Genomic DNA, 26,918 nt, shown 5'->3' with positions numbered 1-26,918 from the left:
GAAACGTCTTTGTAAGTTTAAGCAGTGAACCCAAACCTACATGATTTGCATTTGACAATTACGTAACTTCTGCCCTATGTACTATGCAAATTGCGTCAAACACACGAAACAAAGCCAATCAAACGTGTACCTTATATAACTGACGCTCAAACTCACCTATAGGAAGGCGGTATTGTTGAATGTACACTGATATGCCATTGAGAACAAAGGATGAACAACGCTCCGCCTCTTACCGAGTTTGATCATGAGGAAGAGGACGATATGGGTTTATATGTACGAATAGCGTATCTGTATATGGTTAGTTTAAATTAGTAAATAGCCGTTTAAAAGTCTCTGTTGAAATTTTTTTATAATTTGCTGGTTGTGTAAAGTGTGTTTTGAAGCAATGGAGCGGGTCCTTTTTGGCCGCTAGCTCTTAACTCAAAACCATCTTAAACCAGCTCTGACCAGCTAATAACCAGCACATGACCAGCTGCTAGCCTGCTACCATGCTTCAAAACATACTTTACCAGCATATGCAGTTTTTTTCAAAAAGGGTGAGTCCTGCGTATATGGTTAGCCGGGGCAAAGTGTGCAAATAAACGAATGAAAGATAGCAGAATCGGAATGATGACTAATCGGCCTCAAAACACGCTCAGACGTTCTATTTTTGTCTCGCTGAAACTGTCCCGCCTTTAATAATGAATCATTTGGGGTTGTTATGGAGAGGAAGTAAGTTGAGCAACAAGAATCATGATATCTCCGTTAACCGTAAACTACATTTTACAAGCATTTACAGCCAACTAAAATGCTCTTCGTTGGTTCCTAAACTCTGCAATCGTTCCGTCTTGTTGTAATTTATTAATAGTTTATGTGGTGAATTATCTGACACCTGCATCACCTGAGCACTGAACACACAGGGCGCGTCACGCATTAGGGCGGGGCTTACGATACCTCCCATTCAGTTTCAAAGTTGAGAGAAACTCATACGCACTGTAGTGGACACAACGCAAAATATCAGACCAGATAGAGCGAACAAAAGGCAAATTTTCGTCCCGGTTTGGACGTGATCAAACAGTGCCGAGTATGTCGACTTTAGGTGACCAGCAGTGGTACCCCACCAGTGTACAGGTAACTGTACTTCAAGCGCGAAACCTGCGGATCAAGGGCAGAAATGGCACAAACGACGCGTATGCCATTATGCAGGTGGGTAAGGACAAGTTTTCCACCTCTGTGGCGGAGAAATGCGTCGCGCCCGCTTGGAAAGAGGAAGCGACGTTTGACCTGCCGCTTGTCCAGCAGGGGCACGGGGACCGATTCACGCTGTACATCATCGCCATGCACCGAGCCCAAGTGGGGCTGGACAAGTTTTTGGGGCAGGCTGTCATCAACTTAGTCGACCTCCATGCCAACAAATTACGCAAAAAGACAGAGTGAGTGTCATTTGTGATATGAAGTATAAAAAAGTGTTTCAAAAAGTTACGTTGACCACATTTTGTAAATGTGTTTGTAAGAGTGGTGCTAAACAGGTTTAAACTCCTAGCGTTTGCTCATGCTTTTGTTTGGGAAGATATCAGTACCCCACCCTTGTTAAACAATGTTGGGCTAGTACAAGTACACTTTGCCTCCTGGGTGTTCCTACGACCTTTCATCTTGTTTTTGTGTCTTCGTGAATATTAAGTCACCTTTAATACATGTGCAATACAATACAAAACAACACATGTGTTCAGTATTTGTCTATTTGTACAGACAAGGTAGTAATGGATATACAGCGTTTAAGACTAGACTATATAAAGTATTTAATCATCAGAATATAATGTACTATTGTACATCAATATCACGTGTTCTTCTGGCACAATAAACACATGGTTTATTTTAGTCAAACTTATGCAGCAATATTATTCTAAGATGACAACCGAGTTCTGCCTGCTTCATATAGTTCTGCTAGGGTTATAATGTTTTTTAAATGGATATTTTAACATTTAATGATAGAGTAGCTGAAATGTTAACATGGGTTAGTTTGTGAGTTTTTTTAAATATTGTGTCAGGAATTTTAACCTTGATGATTCATGTCTCTTTAATTTGAAGTGTTTGTTTAACATTAAGCAAACACAGGTTTATTCCCTTCAGTTTGCGATGACGTATTGTATGACTAACTGCATGACTTGCATTATTTTTATATATATTTGACCATAGTCATTTTTGTTCCTAAAATGGAAAGTCAATTGGGGACCATTTTTGGGTGAACTAAAAGCACTAGAATAATATTTTGCTTTAATTTGTTGTCACAACTGAGTGAGCATAATGTAGGCTATATATCCATCACAAGTTCACAGAGACCGCCGAGTGAAATTAGAAAATAATATTAATACGTTCCTCGTTCCTCTTTTAATTGTGTTGAACTGTCAGTAAATGTGAAATTACTGCTTGTAAACATGTCAAATCTTGTTTTGGTATCATTTTATTTTACAGTGCCTGTGTTACAGTGTAACTACATTTAAGTACTTTGTTATAAAAATGAACGACATCTACTTTGGGGGGTTAGTTACATGTAATTATGCATAATTTGTGGTAAATACTATATTAAATACATGTAACATATGTAACAAGGGCAATGTAAATAAAGTGTTACCCTTGTTTTAAATGAATATAAAGAGAATTTGTTGATACAACGGTTTTTAAGAAAATCATGCTTGACATATTGGAAACCAAGATTTTGTGAGAATCACCCAAGTAGATTTTGTTTATTCAGTGCATTAACTTTAAAGAGCGGGTTACACACGCAGTTTCTGCCAATCTCATTTTAATCTTGAGTACCTGTATAGTAGTATTGCATACATTGTATTTTCAAAGAGTATTTAGTTTGATCAAATTTATAAAAGCGAGATACAGCTCTAGGATTATTTCTGATGTAAAAAATCCTAGCTGCTGGAGGCAGGCAGGGGAACGGAACTACATTGCCAACAAAACACAGACAAGTGACTTAGTTTGATTTACCGTGTGCAGTTTTTCAAGATGATAAACTGTAAACTGTAAATAATTACATGAGCAGGAATATGCAATAGAATGTGCAAACAGATCGTAACTCAAGGTGGTTACTTAGTAGCAACAAAAAAAGAGCAGTCAGTGCTGTGTGCAAGTAGCAGTGTCACTATATTTGATGCTGAATATTCTTAAGAGAACAATGAGTGAGGTCAAATGATGTTAAGAGACTCAGTTTAGGAGCCTGATGGCCTGGAAAAAAGCTTCTCCCGAGTCTCTGTTTTGGCCATCAGGCTACGGAAGCGCTTACCAGATGGGAGCATTGTAAAAAGACAGTTACCAGGGTAGTTAAAGTCTTTTAGGCTCCTGTCTGAAGCACACAAGTTACCGACCGGTAAATACGCTTTAATTCAGAAACTTTCTCCGGCAAGTTCCGTGCAGTGTCTTTCTCTGACATAAATTATATGCTCCACACACTACCTACACGTTTACCTCATTAATAAAACGCATGCGCGTCTCTCTCTCTGTGCTGGTTGCTGCTTGATCATATCACACGTCATGTAAAAATTATTCAGCCAATCCAGTTATTCGGACGTTTTTGCTATTTTCTGACAATTTGGTCCGGTTGCTGAACATTAGGTGCATCCCAAATTTTTGTAGCTCTGCTTTTGAGGTTGATGTCCTGCCAGGATGGTAGAGCAGACACTGAGATGCGCTCTCTACAGGGCTTTTAGAGGTCTTGATCCCTTTGATCATAAGAGTATAGGTCCGCTTCTGCCTCTTCCCGAAGACCTTTTTATGCATGTTTGGCAGTAGCTTTATCTTGCGGTCACACTTCCATTGACCTCCATTCAAAGGTATGGCATGTGTCAGACTGGAAACGCAGCTCATGCGAAGATATTTCGCTGCATAGCAAAATTCAAGTTTGGTAAATCCTGACCCTGCGAATAGAAAATCAAGTAGTAGCGTGACCTCTCGGTACAGAAATGTAAAAGATGGGGGAATTGCTCCCGCCCAATTTTGCAATACTGACGAACAAATTTTGCATGCTCAAGGTTTAGTCTGACCATGGCGTGACTAAAATGAAGCTGTGAAATGCTCATGAAATTAACTCTCAGAGCATCTTTGGAGTGAAATGCTCTTGAAATAAACTCAGAGCAGCTCTGGAGATGTGTTCGCATCCCCATTTAGTCAGATGCTGTTAACAGAAGTGCGTGCATTACAGGAAACTGCTAGAATCATTCATTCAGAGACAGATAAAGTATTTAAATTGCTCAGTGCTATTATCTGATTAAGAAATTATACATTTGCAGATTCCGCACCATTCCGCTTTATTCCTCAAATTTCATTTTAATGCCTGGATTCTGTCAATTCAATTCAATTCAAGTTTATTTATATAGCGCTTTTCACAATGTGTATTGTTTCAAAGCAGCTTTACAGGGGCAAACAGGACAAAAAGAAAAGTTAAAACACAGCACAGTGCATGGTATTTATACAACGAGTAAGTTCATTCTAATAAATAACATCTAATTTCTAAATAAATAAATAAATGAATGAATGCAGTCTCCCGGTGAGCAGGCCAACACTGCCCTGCTGTGGCGAGGAACCCAAACTCCAATGATTGATTAATGGAGAAAAAAAAAACCTCGGGAGAAACCAGGCTCAACCGGGAGGGCCAGATCCCCTCTGACGTGTCATAGCTGCACTCAGACTGCTGACGTGTGGTTTAGGTTTAGCATTTAATACCAAATATTGTAACTTCAGCATTAATAAGACAAATAGTCCGTCTTTGCTCTTGGTTGGGGATGGAGTGGTCTGAGCTGGGATGGTCCGATGGTCATATTTCTCTTGGCAGCTGGTGGAATTGCCTTAGATGGAGCTGGGATGGTCAGTCAGTCTGCAGCTGTATCTGGTGTAATCTCAAATTGGGGATGGGCATCTGTCGGTCGCCTGGACATGGTGGAACTTCTTCCTACCTCGGGATGGGCATCCCGAGGCAGAGGCGGAAAGAGAATAAAGAGAATAATTAGCATAGCTGCTGTTCATTAACTATGCATTAAGTGAAAGCTTGGCTGAAAAGATGTGTCTTTAATCTAGATTTAAATTGGGAGAGTGTGTCTGACCCTCGAATAGTATCAGGAAGGCTGTCCAGAGTTTAGGTGCTACGTATGAGAAAGCTCGTCCACCTTTGGTGGATTTTGTTATTCTAGGTGTTGTCAAAAGTCCTACGTTTTGAGATCTTAGCGAGCGTGATGGGTTGTAACGTGATAAAAGCTCGGTTAAGTAAGTAGGTGCTAAACCGTTCAGGGCTTTGTAAGTAATTAAAATAATTTTAAAATCAATGCGATACTTAATGGGTAGCCAGTGAAGCGATGATAAAACTGGGGTTATGTGATCGTATTTTCTTGACCTAGTAAGAACTCTGGCAGCTGCATTCTGAACTAACTGTAGTTTGTTTATCGATGATACAGGACAACCACTAAGTAGAGCATTACAATAGTCAAGCCGTGAGGTCACAAATGCATGAATAAGCTTTTCTGCATCTGCAACACATAAACTATTTCGTAATTTGGCAACATTTCTAAGGTGGAAGAAGGCTGTTTTTGTGATATTTGAGATGTGATTTTTAAATGACAGGTTGCCGTCTAATATAACGCCTAGGTCTTTAACTGTATTCGTTGGAGTAACAGTGCAGCTTTCAATTTGCAGGCTGTAATCGGAGATATTCTGTTTACTTGATTTTGGTGCTATAAGTAATATTTCTGTTTTGCTAGAGTTTAAAAGGAGGAAATTACTAGTCATCCAATGTTTTATGTCCTCGATGCACTCTGCCAGTTTGGATAGCTTAAAGGAATCATCTGGTCTTGATGAGATATATAGCTGAGTATCATCTGCATAACAGTGGAAGCTAATTCCATGTTTTCTAATAATGTTGCCGAGGGGCAGCATGTATATGGAGAAAAACAAGGGTCCTAAAACCGATCCCTGAGGTAGTCCATAATTGACTTGCGTAAGATTTGACGATTTCCCATTTAAATGGACGTATTGATATCGGTCTGTTAAGTAAGATCTGAACCATTGCAGTGCCTGTCCCTGAATACCGATATAATGGTGTAAACGATCTAGTAGTATTTTATGGTCTAAGAACTAAGGTCAAGCAGGACTAATAGTGAGATGTTACCTTTATCTGAAGCAATAAGGAGGTCATTTGTAATTCTAACGAGCGCAGTTTCAGTGCTGTGATGCGGTTTAAAGCCAGACTGAAACTTTTCGTGCATGTCATTATTTTGTAGGAAGGTACACAGTTGAGTTGACACTACTTTTTCTAGTATTTTAGACAAGTACGGGAGGTTTGGTTTTAGCTATGTTGTTATTCTGTGATTCCATTTGCGTTTTTTGCATCGTAGAAATCATATGGCCCAGTATGTGTAAATGCTAAATCTTTTCTGCTTTTGTTTTAAGACAATTTGAGTTTAGCTGTACAGGCAACCGGCTCTCACTGGAAATTGGAGCACTGGAGTACTTTACGATGTGGCTAATTCATATGAATTGGCACAATTTGAATCGTAAAAAAACATATGATTCAAAAAGTGATACTGAAGCCCCTTCGCCGAACCTTGCGCGAAAGCAAATTATACTAAAATGTATGACTGAGATATAAGAATTAGCCAATACTTACAAATTTCTATGAGTTAACAGTATGTTGAGTAAGGCAGTTTTTTTATTTTATTTACACTATCGGTGTCAATATCGCACAATATAGAATGTTTTTGTTGGTATTAGCACTGCAATATTGTATTGTGCAATGGACTTGCTGGTACTGCCAAATATGACTTGGACCTACTGATCTATATAAATGACTGGATTGCTCCTGATGTCATTACACTGAAGCCACCCAAACCTTTTATTAAAGAGGTCATATGCCGTGAATACATTGTTGTTGCCCACGCATGTATTAGACACGTAAAATTGCGTAGGTAACAGTGTCAGAACATAAGATGCATTCTATATAAAAGTGAATGTTCACCCAGACCTCCCTGAAACACCTTGTGTAACCACACCCCCACAAATCTGCATCAGTTCGTGGCATGAGTTGACTAAGACCGCCCAAATTTATACGCAAGTAAGGTGTGCGTACCTGTACCTGCAGCTGTACTCTCAATTGCTTGGGAACTTGATGTTCCAAATATGGTAAGAGGCGTTACATTTCCGTCACGCGCTTGCAGTATTCGACCAGTCCCTACTAATGTTGTTTTTGGCCGCCTCTTTTAGTTTTAGTCTAGTCTTTGTGTCAAGTTGTGATTTTAGTTTTTATTAGTTTTTAGTCTATTCAAGTTTCAGTCGACTAAAAGTCTGAGCATTTAAGTCATATTTTTGACTGTTTTCCTCTAGTTTTAGTCGACGAAAACTGCCATGAAAAAATGCATGTAACATACAGATGGATAAATAAGGGCCATATTATTTTTACACTACCTAAATTTGTTTTAATTGTTCTAATTTGTGTGTTTTTCCTTTTTTACTATACAATAGTGGTATATTTGTATAGTATTTACTGTAGTAAACTGCAGTACAATTTTTAGATGCTATGGTGTTTTTTAACTTTACTATAGTATTCAGTGTCTATCAATTTACTACAAGGGCACAACAATTTTGCAAGCAAATACTATAGTTCACTTTTGTCTGAGTGTTCAATTTAACATGACTTTTATTTTGACGGGTCTTTGGGAATTTTCGCTGGCGAAAGCAACACTAATTACTTCGCACTGGTTAACTGGCCAATCAAAGCATACCTCGCTTTTCGGAGCGATGAGCTTTGTAAAAAATCTGCGCGTTTCAGAGAGGTAGGGCAAAAAGGAGATACAAACATCAGTGGTATGTGGAAAATACAGCGTTTTTGCGGCAGGCAGAGCTAAAGATAAAAATATTTTATATTTTTGTGAACGCTTAAAGGCTTAAAGACGGCAGCCGCATGGAAATTCCTCTGCTTACTGCACACCATGTCAATCCACCTTTATAAAATAAGGCTAGTCTAGCACGAGACACGTCTTTATACAGCACAAGATGGGCAGTTAAAAATCCAGGCGTGTGTCATCTGTACAGCACAAGCTTCACAGTTATACAGTGAGGCTAGAATGTATTCTTATTCTTTTAGTACATTCATTAAAAAAAGTTTCTAAAGTGTCTTTATACAACGCACACTGCGCAGGCACGTGTCTTTTTTACACAGTTCTAAAGTCAGGCGGGTCTGCGCAAACGGCGCGTCCTCTTTATAATGCGCAAGCTTCAGTTATTCTGATGTTATATTCAATAAAAGAGTTATAAAGTTAGGCGCGTCTCCTTTATACAACGCGGGCAGTGCAGACTGCGCATCATCTTTATACAGCGTGAGCTCCAGAGTTATAAAGTCAGGCTAGTCTGATCTGTACAGTGTGAGGTTTTATGCCCATTAGCTTTGTTTGTATTTGTTTACTACGCGACTTGAAGCACAGAGCAGCCAGCGTCACAAGACGAAAGTGAGACATTTGTTGGAATCATGATGCTAGCTCAACATCGTCATGTCTATCAGCCATAGGTATAGACCCAACCCTAGTTTAAATTCTGCAGAATTCTACGAAACCTAACGTTATGTCTCAAACCAAATAAAAAAAGCCCGTGTCACAGAATCCAATCAAAGCAGTGGGTGTTTACTTATAAAGTCTTCAATGTGGCACGCCCATTAAAACTGAGCCTTTGGATGGCTGGCCTCAAAACCAGTGTAGAAAATAGCCTATTACTTAATGTGAAAATCACACAAACGTCATAACCAGACCTAATACAACAGTATAAAACAATAAACAAGGCTAGTTCATGAGACCTATAAGCTTTTAAGTTTTGTCTATATATGAGCTTACTTTGATTAGAACTATGAGAGCTGTTCACCATTCAAATACAAAGGCCAGAAGGGTTTCTCTATATTTGCCTATTTGGTCAGCTGATTGATTTTTCCATTGGCTTTCCTGGTCTTGCCTAGCAGAGAGAGACAGATGATGTGAGACTTGTTTATTTGCCTTGAGTTTGCCCAAGTGACATGATTACTATGTAAAGCAGTTGTGTACCAGGAGATTTAAGACTTTATGTTCTTATGCATTGTTTTAATAATTGTGATGAGGCTTTGGGCGTATAGGTTAACATTTTATAATTGGAACGCAGTGATGTCAACCATGCACACACCTTTGTGTTACGTAATGGGTTTTTAAATCTATGTCAATATGTGTTATTACATATTACATATATAGCTAGTATGTGTGAAACCTTTCTTTCTTTCTTTCTGTCTTTCTTTCTCATGTATATATTGCCACATGGGATTAAATTTAGCCCTTTCTCTTCTTCTAGAGTCTGATGGTCTAATGTTACTGTCCTACTTCACTGTAATGTTGATATAGCAGCTTTTGACATTGATTCGCCTGTTCATTGTCCCTTATTAAAGAATAGCTGCAGTGTTGGATCTAACCTGATGGGTCTTATTTTAGTAATTTTCCAACATATGTAAATTCTGTGTTAACTTTGCCGTTCATTTATGTATTATTATAATAATTCTACATGGGGGTTCAGTGTTATATTTTAAGCACAAGGGAAACTCTTAAGTTACAATAATGTCAATGATTTTCCTTTTTCATGTAGGCCAACTTTTCATTTGTGTTCTTCTGACCTCATAAGCTTTTCAAAATCTGTTGTTGTTCCTCAAATAAAAGAGCTGATATAACTTGATGAGCAAGTTTGTTTGTCTCTGGTTAGATGAGGGCCTTGGTTTTAGTGTTTATCTTGGTTTCTTGTATCTGTTTTCAATGAAGGATATTAATGGGAACTCATGGTTCCTGTTAAGCTCCAAACCCAGAAGAGTTACATCAAGTTCACTTAATAAACCAGTTAATATGCTCATAGTTGTTGTTTTGCTGGTTGGTGCAAATAGCACACTGTTCCTAATGTTAAGAACACATTGCTTACTGTTCATTGTCAACAAAATGACTTAGGTGAGATTAGAAGCAGGAGCGGTTTATCAAGCACTTTATTGAGTTGGCATTTCCCTGTCTTGAGATAAAGCGTTGAGCGCTACGCCTCCTGTCATTGCTGCTTGTGGGGGGGGGGGTACTTTAGCTCAGCTATGAGGAATGTGTAGGATGTTGAAATAATGTCTATTAGTCGAGTTTTCAAGATGTTCTCACAACTCTGGCTTGCGCCTTGGAAAATGGGAACCTTTAGATTTAGTATGGGTCAATTGAATGTTTTATTTGGATGTTTTATTCTGATTCTGCACAATTTTACATCTGCAGCTGAAGCTTAATTTTCAGAGTTTTCTGGTGTTTAATTGAAAGGTACTGTAATTGGAGAGAAGCAAGGCATGAAAGGAGAGATAATGAGCGGCAGAGCGACAGCAGCCTCACTCTGTATTGTTTTGTGATCGTTTTTTTTCTTGCAACAGACACCTCCAACGTAACTAAAGCCATGCGAGAATGAAGGAAATTAACAAACTTTAGAACTTTTCTGCAAGACAAACATTAATATCCCTACAAATACAATCAGATCCCACTCAAATGAATTCCCTCTCTTTTCCTAAAAAGAACATCACATTGCTAAATTAGAATTTGTTGAAATGACTATTTATTTGTTTGTCTTTAAGCATATGGCTATGGAATTCATGTTCATTTTAGTATCCAGAAGTCTAGTCTTTGGAGGGGTCCAACCCTGAATTTGTGGAATGCTGTTGCAGCCTCTCCCACTGTGCACACGTCATGTTTAATCCATTCAGCTTTGCGTGCAGCTTTTCAGGGTCACAAGTGTTGCTGCAGACATCTCATGTGTTCTGAAAGAATCCTGGAGTCTGTTGTGACAACAAAATGGGAGGATATTAATGTCTGGTTTTCAATGTTAAAGTGATAGGTCACCCAAAAATAAAAACATTAATTTACTCATTTTCTCATTACTTTTTCTTCAGCACAACACAAAAAAAGATATTTTGAAGAGAGTTGGTTATAGAACAAGGATGGTACCCATTCACTTTTATTGTATGGACACAAAAATAATGCAAGTCAATGGGTACCTTACCACCATTGTTTGATTCCGAAATTCTTCCAAATATCTTTTGTGTTCTGTAAAAAGAAAGAAAGTCATACGGGTTTGAAATGACAAGAGGGTGGGTAAATGAAGACAGAATTTTTCATTTTTGGGTGAACTATCCATTTAACAGAAATTTAACTCAAGGACTCTCTTACCTTACTGCTGAAAACAAGCTAATTGCCCGGCAGAAATGAGGAGGCAGGAGCAGGCAAAATGCTTAATTCTGTGTAATTTACTGGTACAGGGTTCAGCCTCCATTAAAACATTGATGGCCTGTTCTTCCCTCATGGTGATTAGTTTCTAACCTTTTACCAGAAACATTTGGCAGACACAATTATCTCTCTATTTTTAAATCTTTTTAATATGATTACCCGGATAGTTTCAATTGAGTCTGGCATACAATAGCAAACTGTCATACAATTAAATATGTATGTTATGGAAAACATGTTAATCGTGTGGGAGCATGTTAATAATGCTTGACACAACTCTTGGGAATACTTGATTCTGATTGGTCAGCTGTCAAATTGGTCTGTCAGGTAAGGTGTAATGACAACTAGACTGTTTCATTTGAGTTGTCCCAGGTGAATGCTTTCCTAATCTGTTAAGATAGTTTCACACTTCACATTACTTATTGAAACTATGTGTTGATGTATATAAGTAATTAGTAATACGTAAAATAAAATAGTTATTTTATTTTAATTTTCATATCCATTTATGAGGAATATGTTTAATTTTGCATGTGAATGTTGTGTTATGGATGTGACAATTCACTTGCCTGACCATGGAAAATCATGCTTTTTAAAGCATAAAATGCTTAAAACAATGTCCTGGATATTTAAACCATCAAATATTGACATCTTACCTATCTGTATGGTATAAAACCTTTGGAACATGATTGTTCATCTTAAGCTTGATATTTGTATGGAATTGCCCATTTTATAACATCTATTTATGCATTAGTCAACATAAATAATAAACAATATTTTTATTTAATTTATTAATCTTATCATATATGTTTAAAATCAAAGTTTGTAACTTTTAACATATCTACATATAATGTTATATAACACAGTTAATGCAACAATTGTTAATGCACATTCAACTAATAATTGTATTGGCATTAAGAAACATTAACACAGATTAATAAAAGCTAAACATATATATTCTTCTTGTTAATGCATTCACTAACTAATAAACTCATGACCGGATGTCTGCATATCAACATTGATGTCTTTGTTTAATCACATGAAGTAACATTAAAACAAGCTATAAAAAGCTTTCCTGTTAACCTGGTAGCTAAGTGGTAAGAGCATTGCGTTAACAATGCAAGGTTGTGGGTTCGATCCCAGTGGATTGCACATACCTAAGTATAAATGTATAGGTTACTGCAATGTAAGTCGCTTTGGATAAAAGCGTTTGCCAAATACATAAATGTAAATATGTTTAATGTCCCATATGTTTGTGACAAAATATAGCTAAAAGGTTTCATTGTTAAAACCAATGTGACCATTAAAGCATGCAGTACTAAACTTCATGGAGTCAAAAACTTGACACCTGGGCTCATTTAACAACCGGCAAACTCTGACTTGTTTTAATCATTCAGCATAACAGACAAAGAACAAAACAGTTTTGAAGTCTAATAAAGAACTAATTTTCTCTTTTTCAGCTGGTACAAGCTGGTTGATAGAAATGGTAAACAAGAAAAGGACCGAGGTGAAGTTTTCCTGGATATCCAGTACATGCGGAATAACCTGACAGCAAGTATGTTTGACCTCTCCATGGTAGATAAGCCTCGGTCTGGCATCTCCAAACTCAAAGACAAGATCCGTGGGAAAAAGAAAGACAGTTTCTCGGATTCGGCTTCTGAGATCGTGTCCGTTGCGGGAACAGACAGTGAGGGGGAAGGCGAGGACTGTAGAGATTCTCCTAAGAAGAAATCAAATATAAAATCTTTGTTTGGATCAAAAACAAACCTCCAAAAGAATGTCTCCAAGTCCATGTTGACCTTGGGCACCCTGCCCGAAAAGAACAGTCCGCTAAGCATTAGCAGATCGTCAGGCCTTAATGTGGAGTCCCCTGATGGTAAGATTAATGTTATTCAGGTACACAGTGATTTATATTGTTTATATTATACATATATACATTCTACACATGTATGTATTGTTTTAAATTATGGAGTTGGTTCTTAAAGTGATGTAGTTCTAGGAGAAATAAAACTAAAAGTCTCTGCTTTAATTTGTTTATGTACAATTCTTACTTTTTCTAATTCTAAAGTGAGATTCTATATTAACATAATATTAAAATATTTTTAATAAATTATAAAATGTAATTTAAACTTCAAAATTATTTGTATTATTTTAAATGTATTATTAATATTCATTTGAAATTATTATTTTAGAAATTTAAATTTGTAACATTATAATAATAATAAAAAACAAAAACAAAAAAAATTTTTTAAATAGGAACATGCAAATAAAAAAATGACAAAATATATATATAACATATAACAAATTTGCTAAAACTTAGATTTTGATTTTCACTAGTCACAAATTGGTCGTCACTGTTATCTGTAATTTTTATATATAAATAATTTTGGCAATAATTATTTTTTACATTTTCTACCACAGTGAAAAAGAAGTTTAAATTTCTGGGCCACAAACGCAATGGCAGCACAGACAGCAAAGTGTCTCGTGGCCCTTTTTCTCTTCTGAGCCGCTCTAAACAGAACTTGTCGGAGCAGAATAACCTCTGTATAAACGGCAGTCACGTTTATGCAGAAGATCAAGACCCAAAACCTGGTTTTGGCTCTACGCTTAGTTTAAACAGCTCCGGACATGGGTCGGTAGAGGACGTTCGAAAATACCATCAACGAAATATGTCAGACGTCTCCGTTGATTCATTAAAAGCTCTGAGTATCCCCTCATACAAGCCTGAAGTCAATGACAAAGATCCACTTGTCCAACAACGCCCCCTAGAGGACAGGAGACTTCGCTTGCACGAGAATGAGGAGAAGGCTAAGAAACAAGAGGCAAGAAGCCTTCAAGAGATGCTGGGCCAACAAGAAGAGCAAGAGAAGAGGAGACGGCAAGAACAGGAGGAAGAGAGGAAACGCAGACTAGAAGAGCAGGACAAGAAATTGAAGGAAGAGGAAGAGCTGCAGAGGAAGCGACACAACGAGGAGAAGCAGCGAGTTGAGGAGCAGCAGCACCAGGAAGAGAACAGAGTTACTGAAAGGCTCTCCTCTCTCTTTGGCATTGGAAAGAAGAAGGAGGAGAAGAAAGAGGAAGCAAGCCCTCCAGAACCCAAACGTATGGAAGCGCCGTCCTCCTTAAACCGGTTTGAAGATATTCCCCTAACCCCAGATAATCCAGCCTCTTTAGCAGAAGAGAGATCCTTGGACCCCCGGACCATCCGTTCTCCAGCGCCACCCACTAGCGCCATCTCCAATCGCACGGCCGCAGTCAAGCCAAGGTAAGTGCTCAAATGACATTGCTAAACACATAAATAACCTGGTCCTGATGCATTTGATCGGGTATCACAGCGATGAAAGGAATCTTTGTTATTGTCATGACCCAAGTAAGTGGTTTTAGGGTTCATGTTTAGGATAGATTAGAGGTTCACTGACTGTGTTTTTTCCCTGCTGAATAGTAAGTCAAACCACCCTCTAATGCAGTTAGCTTTTTAAATAAATCTACCACCTGAGAGTGGAGAAAAAGCACTGGCTATAACTCTATACCGCTCACATCTCTCTCTGCTCTGGCGAAAAACAGAGGCTTGACGGGGAAATCCTTTGTTCTTGGAAACTGGTTTTACATAGATGGTTTAATATAAAAGATGTAAATTAGATGATGATGGGGGATTGCCGGGACAGTAAGACATCAAACAAATAATATAAAATAATAAGTTAATAATAATAACATAAAGTTTTTAAATGAAATGTGTAAATTATGAAAGCATTTGTATTTTTGGGTGGACTATACCAAATTCAAATACTGTATTTTTTCTAGAATTATTTTGCTGATAATGTATGATGGCTTAATGATACTTGATACAATGATAAACTGACAATCTCCTTAAACAATTTTGTATGTTCTATATTGTATTGTGAAATGATGAGTATCATGTTTGTCTGGGATGAGAAGATGAGATCATCTTTTACTTGTGGATGGAGGGGGTTCTAGTATCAGGTAGTTCTCTTGTGTTCTTATCATAGTATCTCCATGAAACATGGTTTCTGGCCATTATTTTTTCCAGGCTGCAAATGTTTATCATGACTGAATACAGTATAAAACACTGTTTTTTCTAATTTCATACTTTTTTCGTACATTTGAACCTTTATTTCATTTTTATGTTTACTGTTCAGGCAAAATAAACAAAGGCTGTTGTCATTTATAACTTATTTCATCATTTACATTTAGGCATTTGGCAGATGCTTTTATCCAAAGTCGACTTACATTGCTTTATCCTATACATTTGACATAGGTATTTGCAATCCCCTGGTTCCGAACCCACAACCAATGCACTTACCACTGAGCAACAGGAAAGCTATTCATCACTATTTTTCTCTTAGCATGGGCATGGCAGCATTGCATGACTTTTATTTAGAAATTATGACTTGTTTCTACGTAACCTACCCGACCCGTTTGAAAGCAAATGATTGGTTAAGGAGAGAATGTGAACTCTCTAGAGAAACTAGTTTTGGAAAGATCATGTGAGTTTGAGCTCTTACAGACAGTGACAAAGAGACATTGTGTGAGCACAGAAGTCTGAAGGATTTTTTTGGTACCGGAATTTAAGTAGTTCTGTTTTGTGGTGGTTTATTAATATGGTGAGTAGATAATTTTTCCATAGCTGATTATAGTAAGAAATAAGAACTTGCTTTAGTTCTGTATGTTCAGTGAAACGTTTAGATTTGAGAATTCAGGGAAGTTTTTCTTGTCTAACTAGAGTTGATGAGTAGGAATTTAAATATAGAGAAGGAAAATAATCATCTGCATTTCACATTATATTATTTGAGATGCCAGTTAGAAACTTTTTTTAGAATATAAATTATACAAAGAAGTAACAAATAGAAATACATTTGTGCCTCTCATGCACAGTATGGTTCCGACATAGCAAGATTTTACCTTTTTAGGAAAATGTGTTATCTCCATTGTTTGATTGTTGTGTGAATATGTAGAGTGAGGTCTGATAAAGGATTGTAGAGGATGGATCATGAGTCCCTGTGTCAAAACGTTCATTGTATGTGTATAGTTATCTATTTAGATTCAGCAGATGAAAGTTTTACAATGTTTTTACTCTTTGGCAGATTGGCTAGGAGTGTGTTGCCTGAAACAGATAATAGCCAATTCCAATTTTCTCCGAACGCTTACACGCTTCCCCTGTCCCTCCCTAGTGCTCCTTCCTCTGGTATGTTTTCTGACCTTCATTCTTCTCTGGCACACCCTAAACCTCAAAGAACGTTCACAGTGAATCCCCTAGAAGCAGCATGGAAGAAGTTGAGTCTTTCAAAAAGCGGCGGGCCCCCCAACCCCCTGGTTATTCCATGGCCTCATTCATGACTGAAAACTACAATATGGTTAACGGGGCACAAGTGCATAACTCCAGTAAGAGGCCTTCTGTTCCGCTTCCAGAATATGAAATGCTCTACCCGAAGAAAAGACATGGGGTGATGGCTCAAATGCGTTGGGATCACGTTATTGCCCAGGTCAGCCAGAGAAACTGCGACATCTCAGAAGAGATGAACGTAGATGGACCTGAGCAGCAGTCTGTTTCATATAAATCTGTGGCCTTAAGTCTCAACCAGCACCAAAAGAACCATGAGATATCTCATCCGGCCAACTTGTTGCACAAAGAACCACTCATTCCACACACACCAGCTTCTGCTCCATCCAAACCACTGGTTGAGGGTAATGTACACTATGGACGACATTTACATCAGGAGACAGAGAGGGAAGCTTTCCAAGCAAGAAAGAAGCCAACACCAGCTTCTAGAACCCTCAATTCAAAGGCTGATAGGGATTCAGATGCTGGAGATGTTGCTAGAGACATGCCTTCAGTCAAACCCAGACAACGTTCAGTAATCAAAGACCCAGTCGGACAAGTCCAACCAAACAAGCAGGTTACATGTCAACCTGTGGTATTAGAAAGCATCCAAGCTGAGAATGGTGCCATATTACGTGCACCCACAAAATATGGAGCTCTCCAGAGGGAAAAGTTCTATTTGGAGGCGTTAGATGAAGCAGACCACCCCAAGATACTTGCCAATGAACCCAAGAAAGACAAAAAATTGAATTTTGAAGATCATACGGTTGTCTGTGCTTATCAAAAAGATGCCATATCCTCAAGCAAAAACACAAATGATCAATTCACAAAGACTTCTGAGAACAGAACAGCAGCAAGAACAGAAAACAAGAACCAATCACCCAGCTTCACTGAGCAAGCCAGAGCCACGTTCCAAAGAAATTTTTCACTCCGTAAAAAGAATTCTCGCCAATACCCAACTACTACAAGAGCCGTAATGGAGAAAAGTGGCCTGGATAGATCAGTTTCTCAGTCATCACAAGATGCTGACGATGTTGAACTGACTGTAACTAGTGTTGGGATGCCCAACAGAACAGAATCCACACTAGAAGCATATGACCCATCTTTGGGTTGCGTGCCTGGGGAACAGACCACGGTTCATGCTTGGGTCACGTCTTCAGAGGCGCAGCCGGTTACGTTGCAGAATGGTAGTGGAAGTGCAGTTTCAAATTCATGGAGGTGAGGATAGTACCACAAATCCCATTTTAACCGCCCCATACTAACAACTCCTTAAATTTTCTAACAATTCATTGTCCCCATGGTGTTTTGAATGCAACAGCTGCTGTTTACCCTGGAACTATCATAATCAATATCTGGCCTTATCAGATTTAGAATGTGTCTTTGGAATTTGTTCAATTGGTTGCTTGGGGATTTTCATTGTTGGGATTCTGACATTGGGTTTGGTGCTTCTTGATGCTGATCACATTTGGTCTGTGTTAGCGTCACAGAATTTCATTGATTTTTTTTAGTTGTACAAATGAGGAATTGAGCTCTGAATAGGGCAAGTAATACAGGTTTACAACAACACTAAAAGGTTTTGCTTCGTGGGCCACATAGGAGGATTTTGGCTTAAAACAAGTGCGTTCAAGACTATAAATAGAGCCTTATAATGACATGAATGATACTAGCTTGTGTTGCATGTTTTTTTTCTTAAACCGCTTAGGGCATTGCTGGATTGTATTCACTTAATCTCATGCAGAGATGATTCATCCACTCTTAGTTTTATGCTTTCATTCTCTGCTGTGCTTTAAAAATGTCCAATACAGTGATATACAGCGATTTGACCTTTTCTATTTTTATTTAAATACATGTACAGTATATGCTCACCTGACACTTTATTAGGTACACCTTGCTCATTTTGTCTTCTTAAAAGAGTTATTAAAATATGGATACATTCTTGTCGATGTACTCTGTGGCCTTTGGGAAGACATTTTAGTCAATAATAGAAAATACGCGTTATAAAATTATCTTGCGATGTAGGCTTTACCTCGAACGATAATGTTCATATGCCCAGGCAGTCACTTACAGTGACAGAATTTTTGAAACGCTGTTTTGTTCGGTCAGTTGAATGAGCTGCTATTTTCTTCCAGTCGCTGCAGATAGACCAAGAGAAAGACGAGCTGCATCGGCAAAGTAAAACCACATGCTCGCGTGGCTGTACAGGTGTTCAAATTGTCCTACCCTGTCAGATTTTCCCAACCGCAGGGCAAAACTTAATATAATCTAAACCACATCAACAAAATAAACCGGTAGGATGATTTCACAATGCAAAATACCCTGTCAGACAGTCGTACCATCTTAAAATAAACACATAAAATTAATTTACAGCGTAAATACCCTGTCAGATTATCCTACCAGCATAAAAGAAACATGTAGGATTAATTTACAGCACAACACCCAATCAAAGTATACTATAGGTATGAGATAATATGTAGAATGATTTAACAACAATCATATTCCCGTAGAAAAAATAAATACAAATAAATAAACAGGTAGAATATCTTATAGCGCAAAAAAATGACGTAACATTGTTGTGCACATGCCTGATAGGACAATCTGACGGGTAGGATAAAATTTCAGGACACCGGCAACATTTTTCTACTGCATAAAAGCTTTATGGTATATCTACTCGTTTACCTTATGAAAGAAGTCACTGCAACCCTGGTTTGTGCGCGTGGTGCGCCTGTGTGTGTGCACGCGTGTGTGTTTGTTTAGCACTTGGCGGGTCTGGAACGAATTCTCTCCTGGTCCGTATCAGCAGATTGATCCTCTGCTCAATGTTGCATGAAGTCAAACAAGTCGATTAGAGATAATTTTTTTAAACACATCGCCCAGCCCTACATCCCAGACTAAAGCATTATCTTATTAAATGGGGGAAGACAGTTGTCTTTAAAGGTCCATTCAATAATTTCTAGCGGCAAGGTTGAGAATTGCAACCAACCGCTCACTCCAGCCCTCCCTTTCGAAAAACTACGACAGAACATGGCAAGTTAGATGCAAGGGGATGTTGATAGAAATAGCTCATTCTAAGGTAATTTAAACATAAGACTTCATCGTGTCAGCTCTTTATACACCTCTCAAGACATAGCTATGTATATTATATTGCATTCCTATCAATAGATCATCCCAAAATACACACTGGACCTTTTAAATCACTGGCTAAAATTACAATTAAATAACAAATTTCCAACTCAAAATTAAATTATTATTCTTAAACTCACATTGCATTAATAACACATTTTGTCAAGGTTTCTTTAGCATGTGTGCATTTGCACATGTTTTCAAGTATCTCCATATAGGGCACCGCCACGAAGAATCTTCAGTTTATCAATTGATGATTAGCTTTTCTACTGGAAGGGGGGACTTTCTCTGTAAGGGCGGCCATATTGAGCATTGCATTCCCTTCTCATTCATAGTAATGGCAGTGCCGCATCTTGTTAATACTTTTGCTTTAGCCCTTCTTCACATGTTGTGTTTGCGGAGATGTTCATATTGTGGTTGTAACAAGCAGTTATTGGAGCTACTGTTGCTTTTCTTTATAGCACTTTCACAGTTTGCTGGATATTCTTTCTTCTTTGTATAATTATCTGTAAACTCTAAAAATGGTTGTGTGAGAAAATACCAGTAGATCAGCAGTTTCTGAAATACACAAACCAGCCCATTTGGCACCAACAGCCTAACAAATTATTTGAATCATCTTTCTTCCCTATGCTGATGTCTGCTTTGAACTTCAGCCCATTCTCTTGATCATATATACATAACTAAAATTGCTGTCACGTGATTGGATGATTATATATTTGTTATCAATTTTATAAATATATTTATTAGTGGTGGGCCGTTAACAGCGTTAACGTGCTGCGTTAACGTCAGACTCTTATCGCGCGATAAAGAAAATGTCGCTGTTAATCTATTCTCAAAGTTGGGTTGGGAGCTGGGTGTTTACTACGCAAGCTATGATGACTTTCACCATGATATTTTAGCGCGGATGTATACCTAGCTGAATTGCACTGTACCGGGCGAGAACGAGATTTTTCAAAGCGTGATTTTTTTGTATTCATCATTTTTTTAAGGGCTAGAAAGGAACACATTTTATTGCAGAATACAGTATCTCATGTGGTGTGGTCTTATTAAAGGGACAGTTCACCCAGATTGTTTCAAACCTATATCAATGTCTTTTTATTCTGAACACAAAGGAAGATATAAGAAAGAATGTCAGATCTTATTCTCATCCTGCCATAGTTGGGAAAATAAATATTATGGTAGTCAATTATAAGATCTGTTACTGATAAGATCTGTTACTGATATTCTTCCAAATATCTTTCTTTGTGTTTAGCAGAACGACTTTTATACAGGTTTGGAACAATTTGAGGTTGATTAAATGATGAGAGAACATTTTTGGGTGAACTGTTCCTTTAAATTCTACCTATTGCAGGTCAAGCAGAGTGTTATCTGTAGTACCATGCACACAGAGCTCTCACATTTTCTGTAAGCATATGAGTAGTATACCCTATTGGTACACCTTTCCAAAAATACGTTGTGACTATATGCTAATGAGGGAAAATCAAAGGACACTTTTGTTCTCTTTTCTGAGGGTTTATTATGATGTTTTATGATGACACTCCTACATGCTGAATCTCACTAAAGTCAGTCTGTTTTCTTTCGCAGGCCTCATCCGGTAAAACCCATGAGCATGACAGAGAGCCAGCCCACCAGTGCTCTCAGCGTGGGGAAGGATATGAAGACCCTAACCATCAGGGAAATGGCTGAGAAGTCAAAGGTACAGTTATTAGTCAAAGGTCTTAGATCATAATGATACCACCAGTACAATGTTTGGAATTATCTATTCATTCTCTACTGAGCTTAAGCCCATAAAGTACAAAATAGTTAAAGGATGTGAATGTATTATACGTGACCCTGGACGACAAAACCAGTCTTCTATTCAACTCAACTTTATTTATATAGCGCTTTTTACAATTTTCATTGTTACAAAGCAGCTGTAAATGAGACGCATTGATTACAAGTAAAACAACTAAAGTCATATAACTCTAAAAACAAGAAAAAGGTGAAAACACAAAAGACAGACATACAAATGCTCCACACACACAATATGCATACATACTTACACACATCAACATAGACGTACACACGCAAACACACTCGCACACACGCACAGTGAAAGCACACATTTAAGAGAAAGGAGAGAGAACTGCAGGTCAAATATTAAACGGACTTTAAATTACTATATAAAATAATAATTATGTAAAACTTCTGAATTCTAAAGTAGGCCAGACAAATAGTGCAAAACAGTATGCAAACGGTGGGGAGGAACCCAAAACTCCAATCGAGAAAAAAAACTCAGGAGAACCCAGGCCCAAACAGGGGATTCCAGTTCCCCTCTGGCAAAAGCTGCTGCCTCTGCACAAGCTCAACAGTGCTTGCACAACAAGGCTAAAAAAAAACAAAAAAACTTACAAATAAGGTAAATTATAGATTTAAGATTATCATTAACAATCTAATAGCATTTTAAATTTTGTAGTGAAATCGTGTCAAGTCGCAGCGTCCTTTATCCAGCTCTATCATCTCAGCTCTTGTCAGGTCACTGCTTACCATACTCCGCTCTGCCATCAGGTCTGGGCATGAACTGCATCCTGCGGTAACCTTGGAACAAAGAGACAAGACTGGCTGAGAGTAGAGTACTGTTCTGCACTCTTTGATGCAACAAGTACATCATTTGTTGTTGGATGTGTTCCTGGTTCCGGTTGATCTAAATAATGCAGCCTAAATCCTCTGTGTATACAAGATTGAAAAGATGCATCTTTAGTCTAGATTTAAACTGACAGAGTGTGTCTGCCTACCGGACAGTGGGGGGAAGAATATTCCAAAGTTAAGGCGCTAGATAAGAAAAGGATCTACCACCTGCACTTGATTTTGAAATTCTAGGTATTACTAACTGACAGGACGCCTGAGAGCGTAATGCATGTGGAGGACTGTAATACAATAGAAGTTCACTCAAATACTGCGGCGCTAGACCATGTAGGGCTTCATAGGTAATAAGCAAGATCTTAAAGTTAATGTGATGCTTTATATGTAACAGGTGCCAGGTTGACAGAACCGGGGTTATATGCTCATATTTTTTTGTAAGTGTAAGAACTCGAGCTGCCGTGTTTTGAACCAGTTCGAGTTTTTGTAATAGGCCTGCAGGTCAACCACCTAAAAGTGCATTACAGTAATCTAGTCTTGATGTCATGAATGCATGAATTAATTTCTCTGCATCTGACAGTGACAGCATATGACGTAGTTTAGATATATTCTTAAAATGGAAGAATGCAATTTTACAGGTGTTGGCGACATGGCTCCCAAATGACAGATTACTATCGAATACAACGCCAAGATTCTTAGGTGAAAATTAGGATTTTATGGAGCATCCGTCAATAGTTAAGCAGTTTTCTTGGTTGTTACGTGTGGCGGTTTTCGTTCCAGTAAGTAACACTTCTGTTTTGTCCGAGTTCAGTAGTAAAAAATTGCTACTCATCCAGTTTTTTAAATCGACTATGCATTCCATTATGCGATGGAACTGCTGTGTTTCATGAGGCTTCGAGGAAATATAAAGTTGATTATCATCAGCATAACAGTGAAAGCTAATTCCGTGTCGCTTTATTATATCTCCTAGTGTAGCATGTATAATGCGAAGAGCAGAGGCCCTATGACTGAGCCCTGTGGTACACCATACTGGACTTGCGATTTTGCGGGACACCTCATTGTTTATTGCTACAAATTGAAAACGGTCGGATAAATAAGATTTAAACCATTTCAATGCTCTTCCGTTAATGCCGATGTAATTTTCAAGTCTATGTAGGAGTATGCTATGGTCACTGGTGTCAAATGCAGCACTAACGTCTGGCAGCATCAATAACGAAATACAGCCACGGTCAGACGCTAAAAGCAGATCATTTGTAACTCTGATCAAAGCAGTCTCTGTACTGTGCCATGCTCGAAATCCAGACTGGAATTCTTCATTAATGTCATTCCTTTGGAGGAAGGAGCATAATTGAGTTGAAACCATTTTTATCAGAACTTTAGATATAAAAGGTATATTCGATATAGGCCTGTATTTCCCTTTTTCTCTAGGGTCGAGTTTGGGTTTTTTATAACAGCCACTTTTATAACAGGTATTTTATAATAGCCTTATAACAGCCACCTTAAATGCTTTAGGCACATGTCCTAATGTCAGAGATGAGTTAATAATACTAAGAAGAGGATCTATCATTTCTGGGAGCATTTCTTTCAGTAGTTTTGTAGGTATAGGGTCTAGCATGCATGTTGTTGATTAAGATGATCTAATGATTTTAGATAGTTCATCGTGATCTACGGTAGAAAATAATTGCAATTTCTCCTTAGGGTGCTTTAGTTAGTTTGTTCAGCGGGTTTCACTTCTTGTTGCATTGTTATAATTTTTTCTCTAATATCTTGGATTTTACTAGTGAAGTAGTTCATAAATTCATCATTGTTATGCTGATAATCAGAATCTGAAGTCGCTGACGACTTATTTTTTGTTAATTTAGCCACTCTGTTAAATAAAAACCTAGGGTTGTGATGGTACTATCCTTCCATGCTGTACGAAATACTTCTAATTTAGATTTCTAGCCTGAGTGTGTTCATTATACCACGGTGTTGGACTGCCATTTTTAATCTTCTTTAAACGCAGAGGAGCAACTGTGTCTAATGTTTCTGAGAAGGTGCAGTTAAAATTTTCAATAGTAATGTTTTGAGAGTCTTGAGGGTAAATTTTTTCGAAATTGAGATTTTTGCATCATCTAAAAGCCGAAGAAATAAGCTTTCTATTGATATATGGTTTGTTGGATAGAACACTATCTGGCGGAACATTAACTTTTTACAAACTGGAATCTGAGGGTGCAAAAAAAGCTAAATTTTGAGGCACTTTAGCAGGCCATCCCCTCACAAAAATATAGTGTTTTTTACATTTACAGTAGGAAATTTATAAAATATCTTCATGGAACATATTGACTTAATATCCTAATGATTTTTTGCATAAAAGAAAGATCTGAAGTTTTTACACATACCTTTTATTTTTGCCGATTTCTAAAAATGTTTCTGTGCTACTTAAGACTGGTTTTGTTGTCAAGGGTCACATATTATTATTTAAGGTAAAGGGATTGCGGTATGAATTGACTTAATTGTTGAACAAAAGCTTGTATTCTAGGCCCTACTTCCAATTTATGTGTCTTCATAGGTAACATTTTTCCCTCAATTTGCATTTTCACTGCGCATGCAGAACACAGAAAGCACACCGTACACTCAACTCACACAGGAGGAGCTCATCACACTGGTGGTGAAGCAGCAGGACGAGCTCTTCAAGAAAGACACCAGGATCCATGAGATGGAGGAATACATTGATAACCTTCTAGTCCGCATCATTGAGGAGAAACCGACCATTCTGCTTTCACTTCAATCCAAATGTTAGGATTGTAGCATCCGACTCCACTGAGACATTTTACCATGTGCGATTCGGCTGATGTAGCCAGAACTATACTGGATTTCAGTCAGAACGCGACTCGCGTCTCTTCTGCTTTATATTTTAGTATTCATTCCATGCAGACATATCCACAACCTAGGATCAGATCTAACAGTACACAAAAGGCCGCATGGGTCTCAAGGATCTGCTTTTTACAGCTGAATAATGGGGTGTTATTATTTTTCTATTTGGATAAAAGCTGGGTTCAAGCATTCTCCAAAATCCCTACATCAACAAAAACAGCCTTTTATTAATCCAATCCTATGCACAGTTAGCTATTCCTTTAGGCAAAGAAAGGGTTCCATAATGTATGATTTATTTTTAAAGTGTCTTCAGTTTGCAGACCTTGTACCTTGTGCCTGATGTGATTTGTTTTGTTAAGATCAAGCTGCTGCCTTGCATTAGGGCTGATGCAGCCTCAAATCATTTGGGAATAATCCTTATACTGTTCAGTTCAGTTCGAGCTTTCAAGCTACTGTTGATGGGAATGTTCTGAACGTTTTGAGTGTAAACACTTTTTACTTGAAAAGGGTGATTTATTTATGAAGGTTTTTGTTTTAAGTGATTATGGAAAATATTCTAAACTGTATACTTCTGTTGAAATGTCTTAAAGCAGAATTAAATATTGTGACTGTATGTTTATTTCAGCTTTTGTTTCAACACTACATGTAAATACAGTAGATATTTAGTTTTCGTTGCCCTGGTCAGTTTTTTGACTTTACAGAAGTCAAAAATGAATTCACAGCTAAACGGGCAGTCGCTGTTAAATCAGTCATGTTGATTTTCGAAACTGTTAATGCTACATGTCAGCTTTTATAACATAACTTTATTGACCAGGGATTACTGTGCGTTCTCTAAAGACAGTCTTGAAAAGAGTATTGCTATTTAGGGCACTACAATGATATTTGTGGATTTGTAACATACTTCAGTTCCTTAATGCAAAAGCAATAAATGTGTGGTTTCCTGAATTGCTGGTAATTTGGTACTTAATTGTGGCCTATTCATGGCAGTAGATGTAGAGAGCTTCTATGTTGGGGATCCAAAGATGTGCAGTCTTCCACTATACTGCAGTACCAAAACAGACCCCTCATTTATTATTCATTGTAATTTGAGTGTTTTTAATGTGATTTCTAACTGGTCTCCTGCAATAACTATGGGGAATATTCCCATCAAGACTTTTAAGTTAAAAAAATCTGGTTAACTTTTCAGTCATTTTGAATGAATTCACCAAACTCTTATAATTTAAATTAAAAGCCTTAAAATAATTAAGATGTTAAGCACATCAGAACATGAAAGCATATGTTTTGCAGACCTGTGCCTTGCTTTTATTTTTTTTTATTTTTTAAAGCCTTTAATGCTGAGGACATGCAAATCTCCTGTTTTTTTTTTCCTGAAATAACAACATAAAAGTAATTTTATTATGCCTCACTTAACTGAATACATCTTGGCTAAATATATAAACCCTTGTATGTGTTGTACATTATGCTGATCACACTTGAATGTTTTGTACTATAACTTACTCATTAAATTGATCAATAGTGCATAAAATGGAATTATACATGAAACAAATTATTATTTTTCTAACTATTTAGTGTGCCTAACAGAGCCAGAAGTGTTTTGTTTTTAGTGTTTCACATGTAATTCATAGTTTAAAATAGTGTTTATCCATCCACAGTTACTATGCAAAAGATATCATATGCTGTTAGATTCTGTTAGATTAGATTTACCAATAAATTATTTGAAAGTT

General features: G+C 37.6%; 1 protein-coding gene across 5 annotated transcripts; it reads left to right on the top strand.

Moving 5' to 3' along the window:
- Positions 1-271: 271 nt before the first annotated feature.
- On the top strand, positions 272-26,918 carry rab11fip1a (RAB11 family interacting protein 1 (class I) a). Of its 5 annotated transcripts, none has more exons than XM_056772829.1 (5): positions 272-1,412; positions 12,722-13,137; positions 13,683-14,526; positions 21,304-21,415; positions 24,890-26,918. In XM_056772829.1, the coding sequence occupies exons 1-5, from the start codon at positions 1,066-1,068 to the stop codon at positions 25,118-25,120; spliced, it is 1,950 nt and encodes a 649-aa protein (XP_056628807.1). In that variant the 5' UTR covers positions 272-1,065; the 3' UTR covers positions 25,121-26,918. The 5 variants fall into 5 exon arrangements, with proteins under 5 accessions (XP_056628807.1, XP_056628808.1, XP_056628810.1 ...); XM_056772830.1 differs by having other exon boundaries at positions 274-1,412; positions 24,932-26,918; XM_056772832.1 differs by lacking the exons at positions 272-1,412; positions 12,722-13,137; positions 13,683-14,526 and adding exons at positions 15,082-15,883; positions 16,451-17,817.

Source organism: Triplophysa dalaica, chromosome 18 (assembly GCF_015846415.1).
Source record: "Triplophysa dalaica isolate WHDGS20190420 chromosome 18, ASM1584641v1, whole genome shotgun sequence".
Taxonomy (NCBI): domain Eukaryota; kingdom Metazoa; phylum Chordata; class Actinopteri; order Cypriniformes; family Nemacheilidae; genus Triplophysa; species Triplophysa dalaica.
This window is presented reverse-complemented; position numbering and strand designations above follow the sequence as displayed.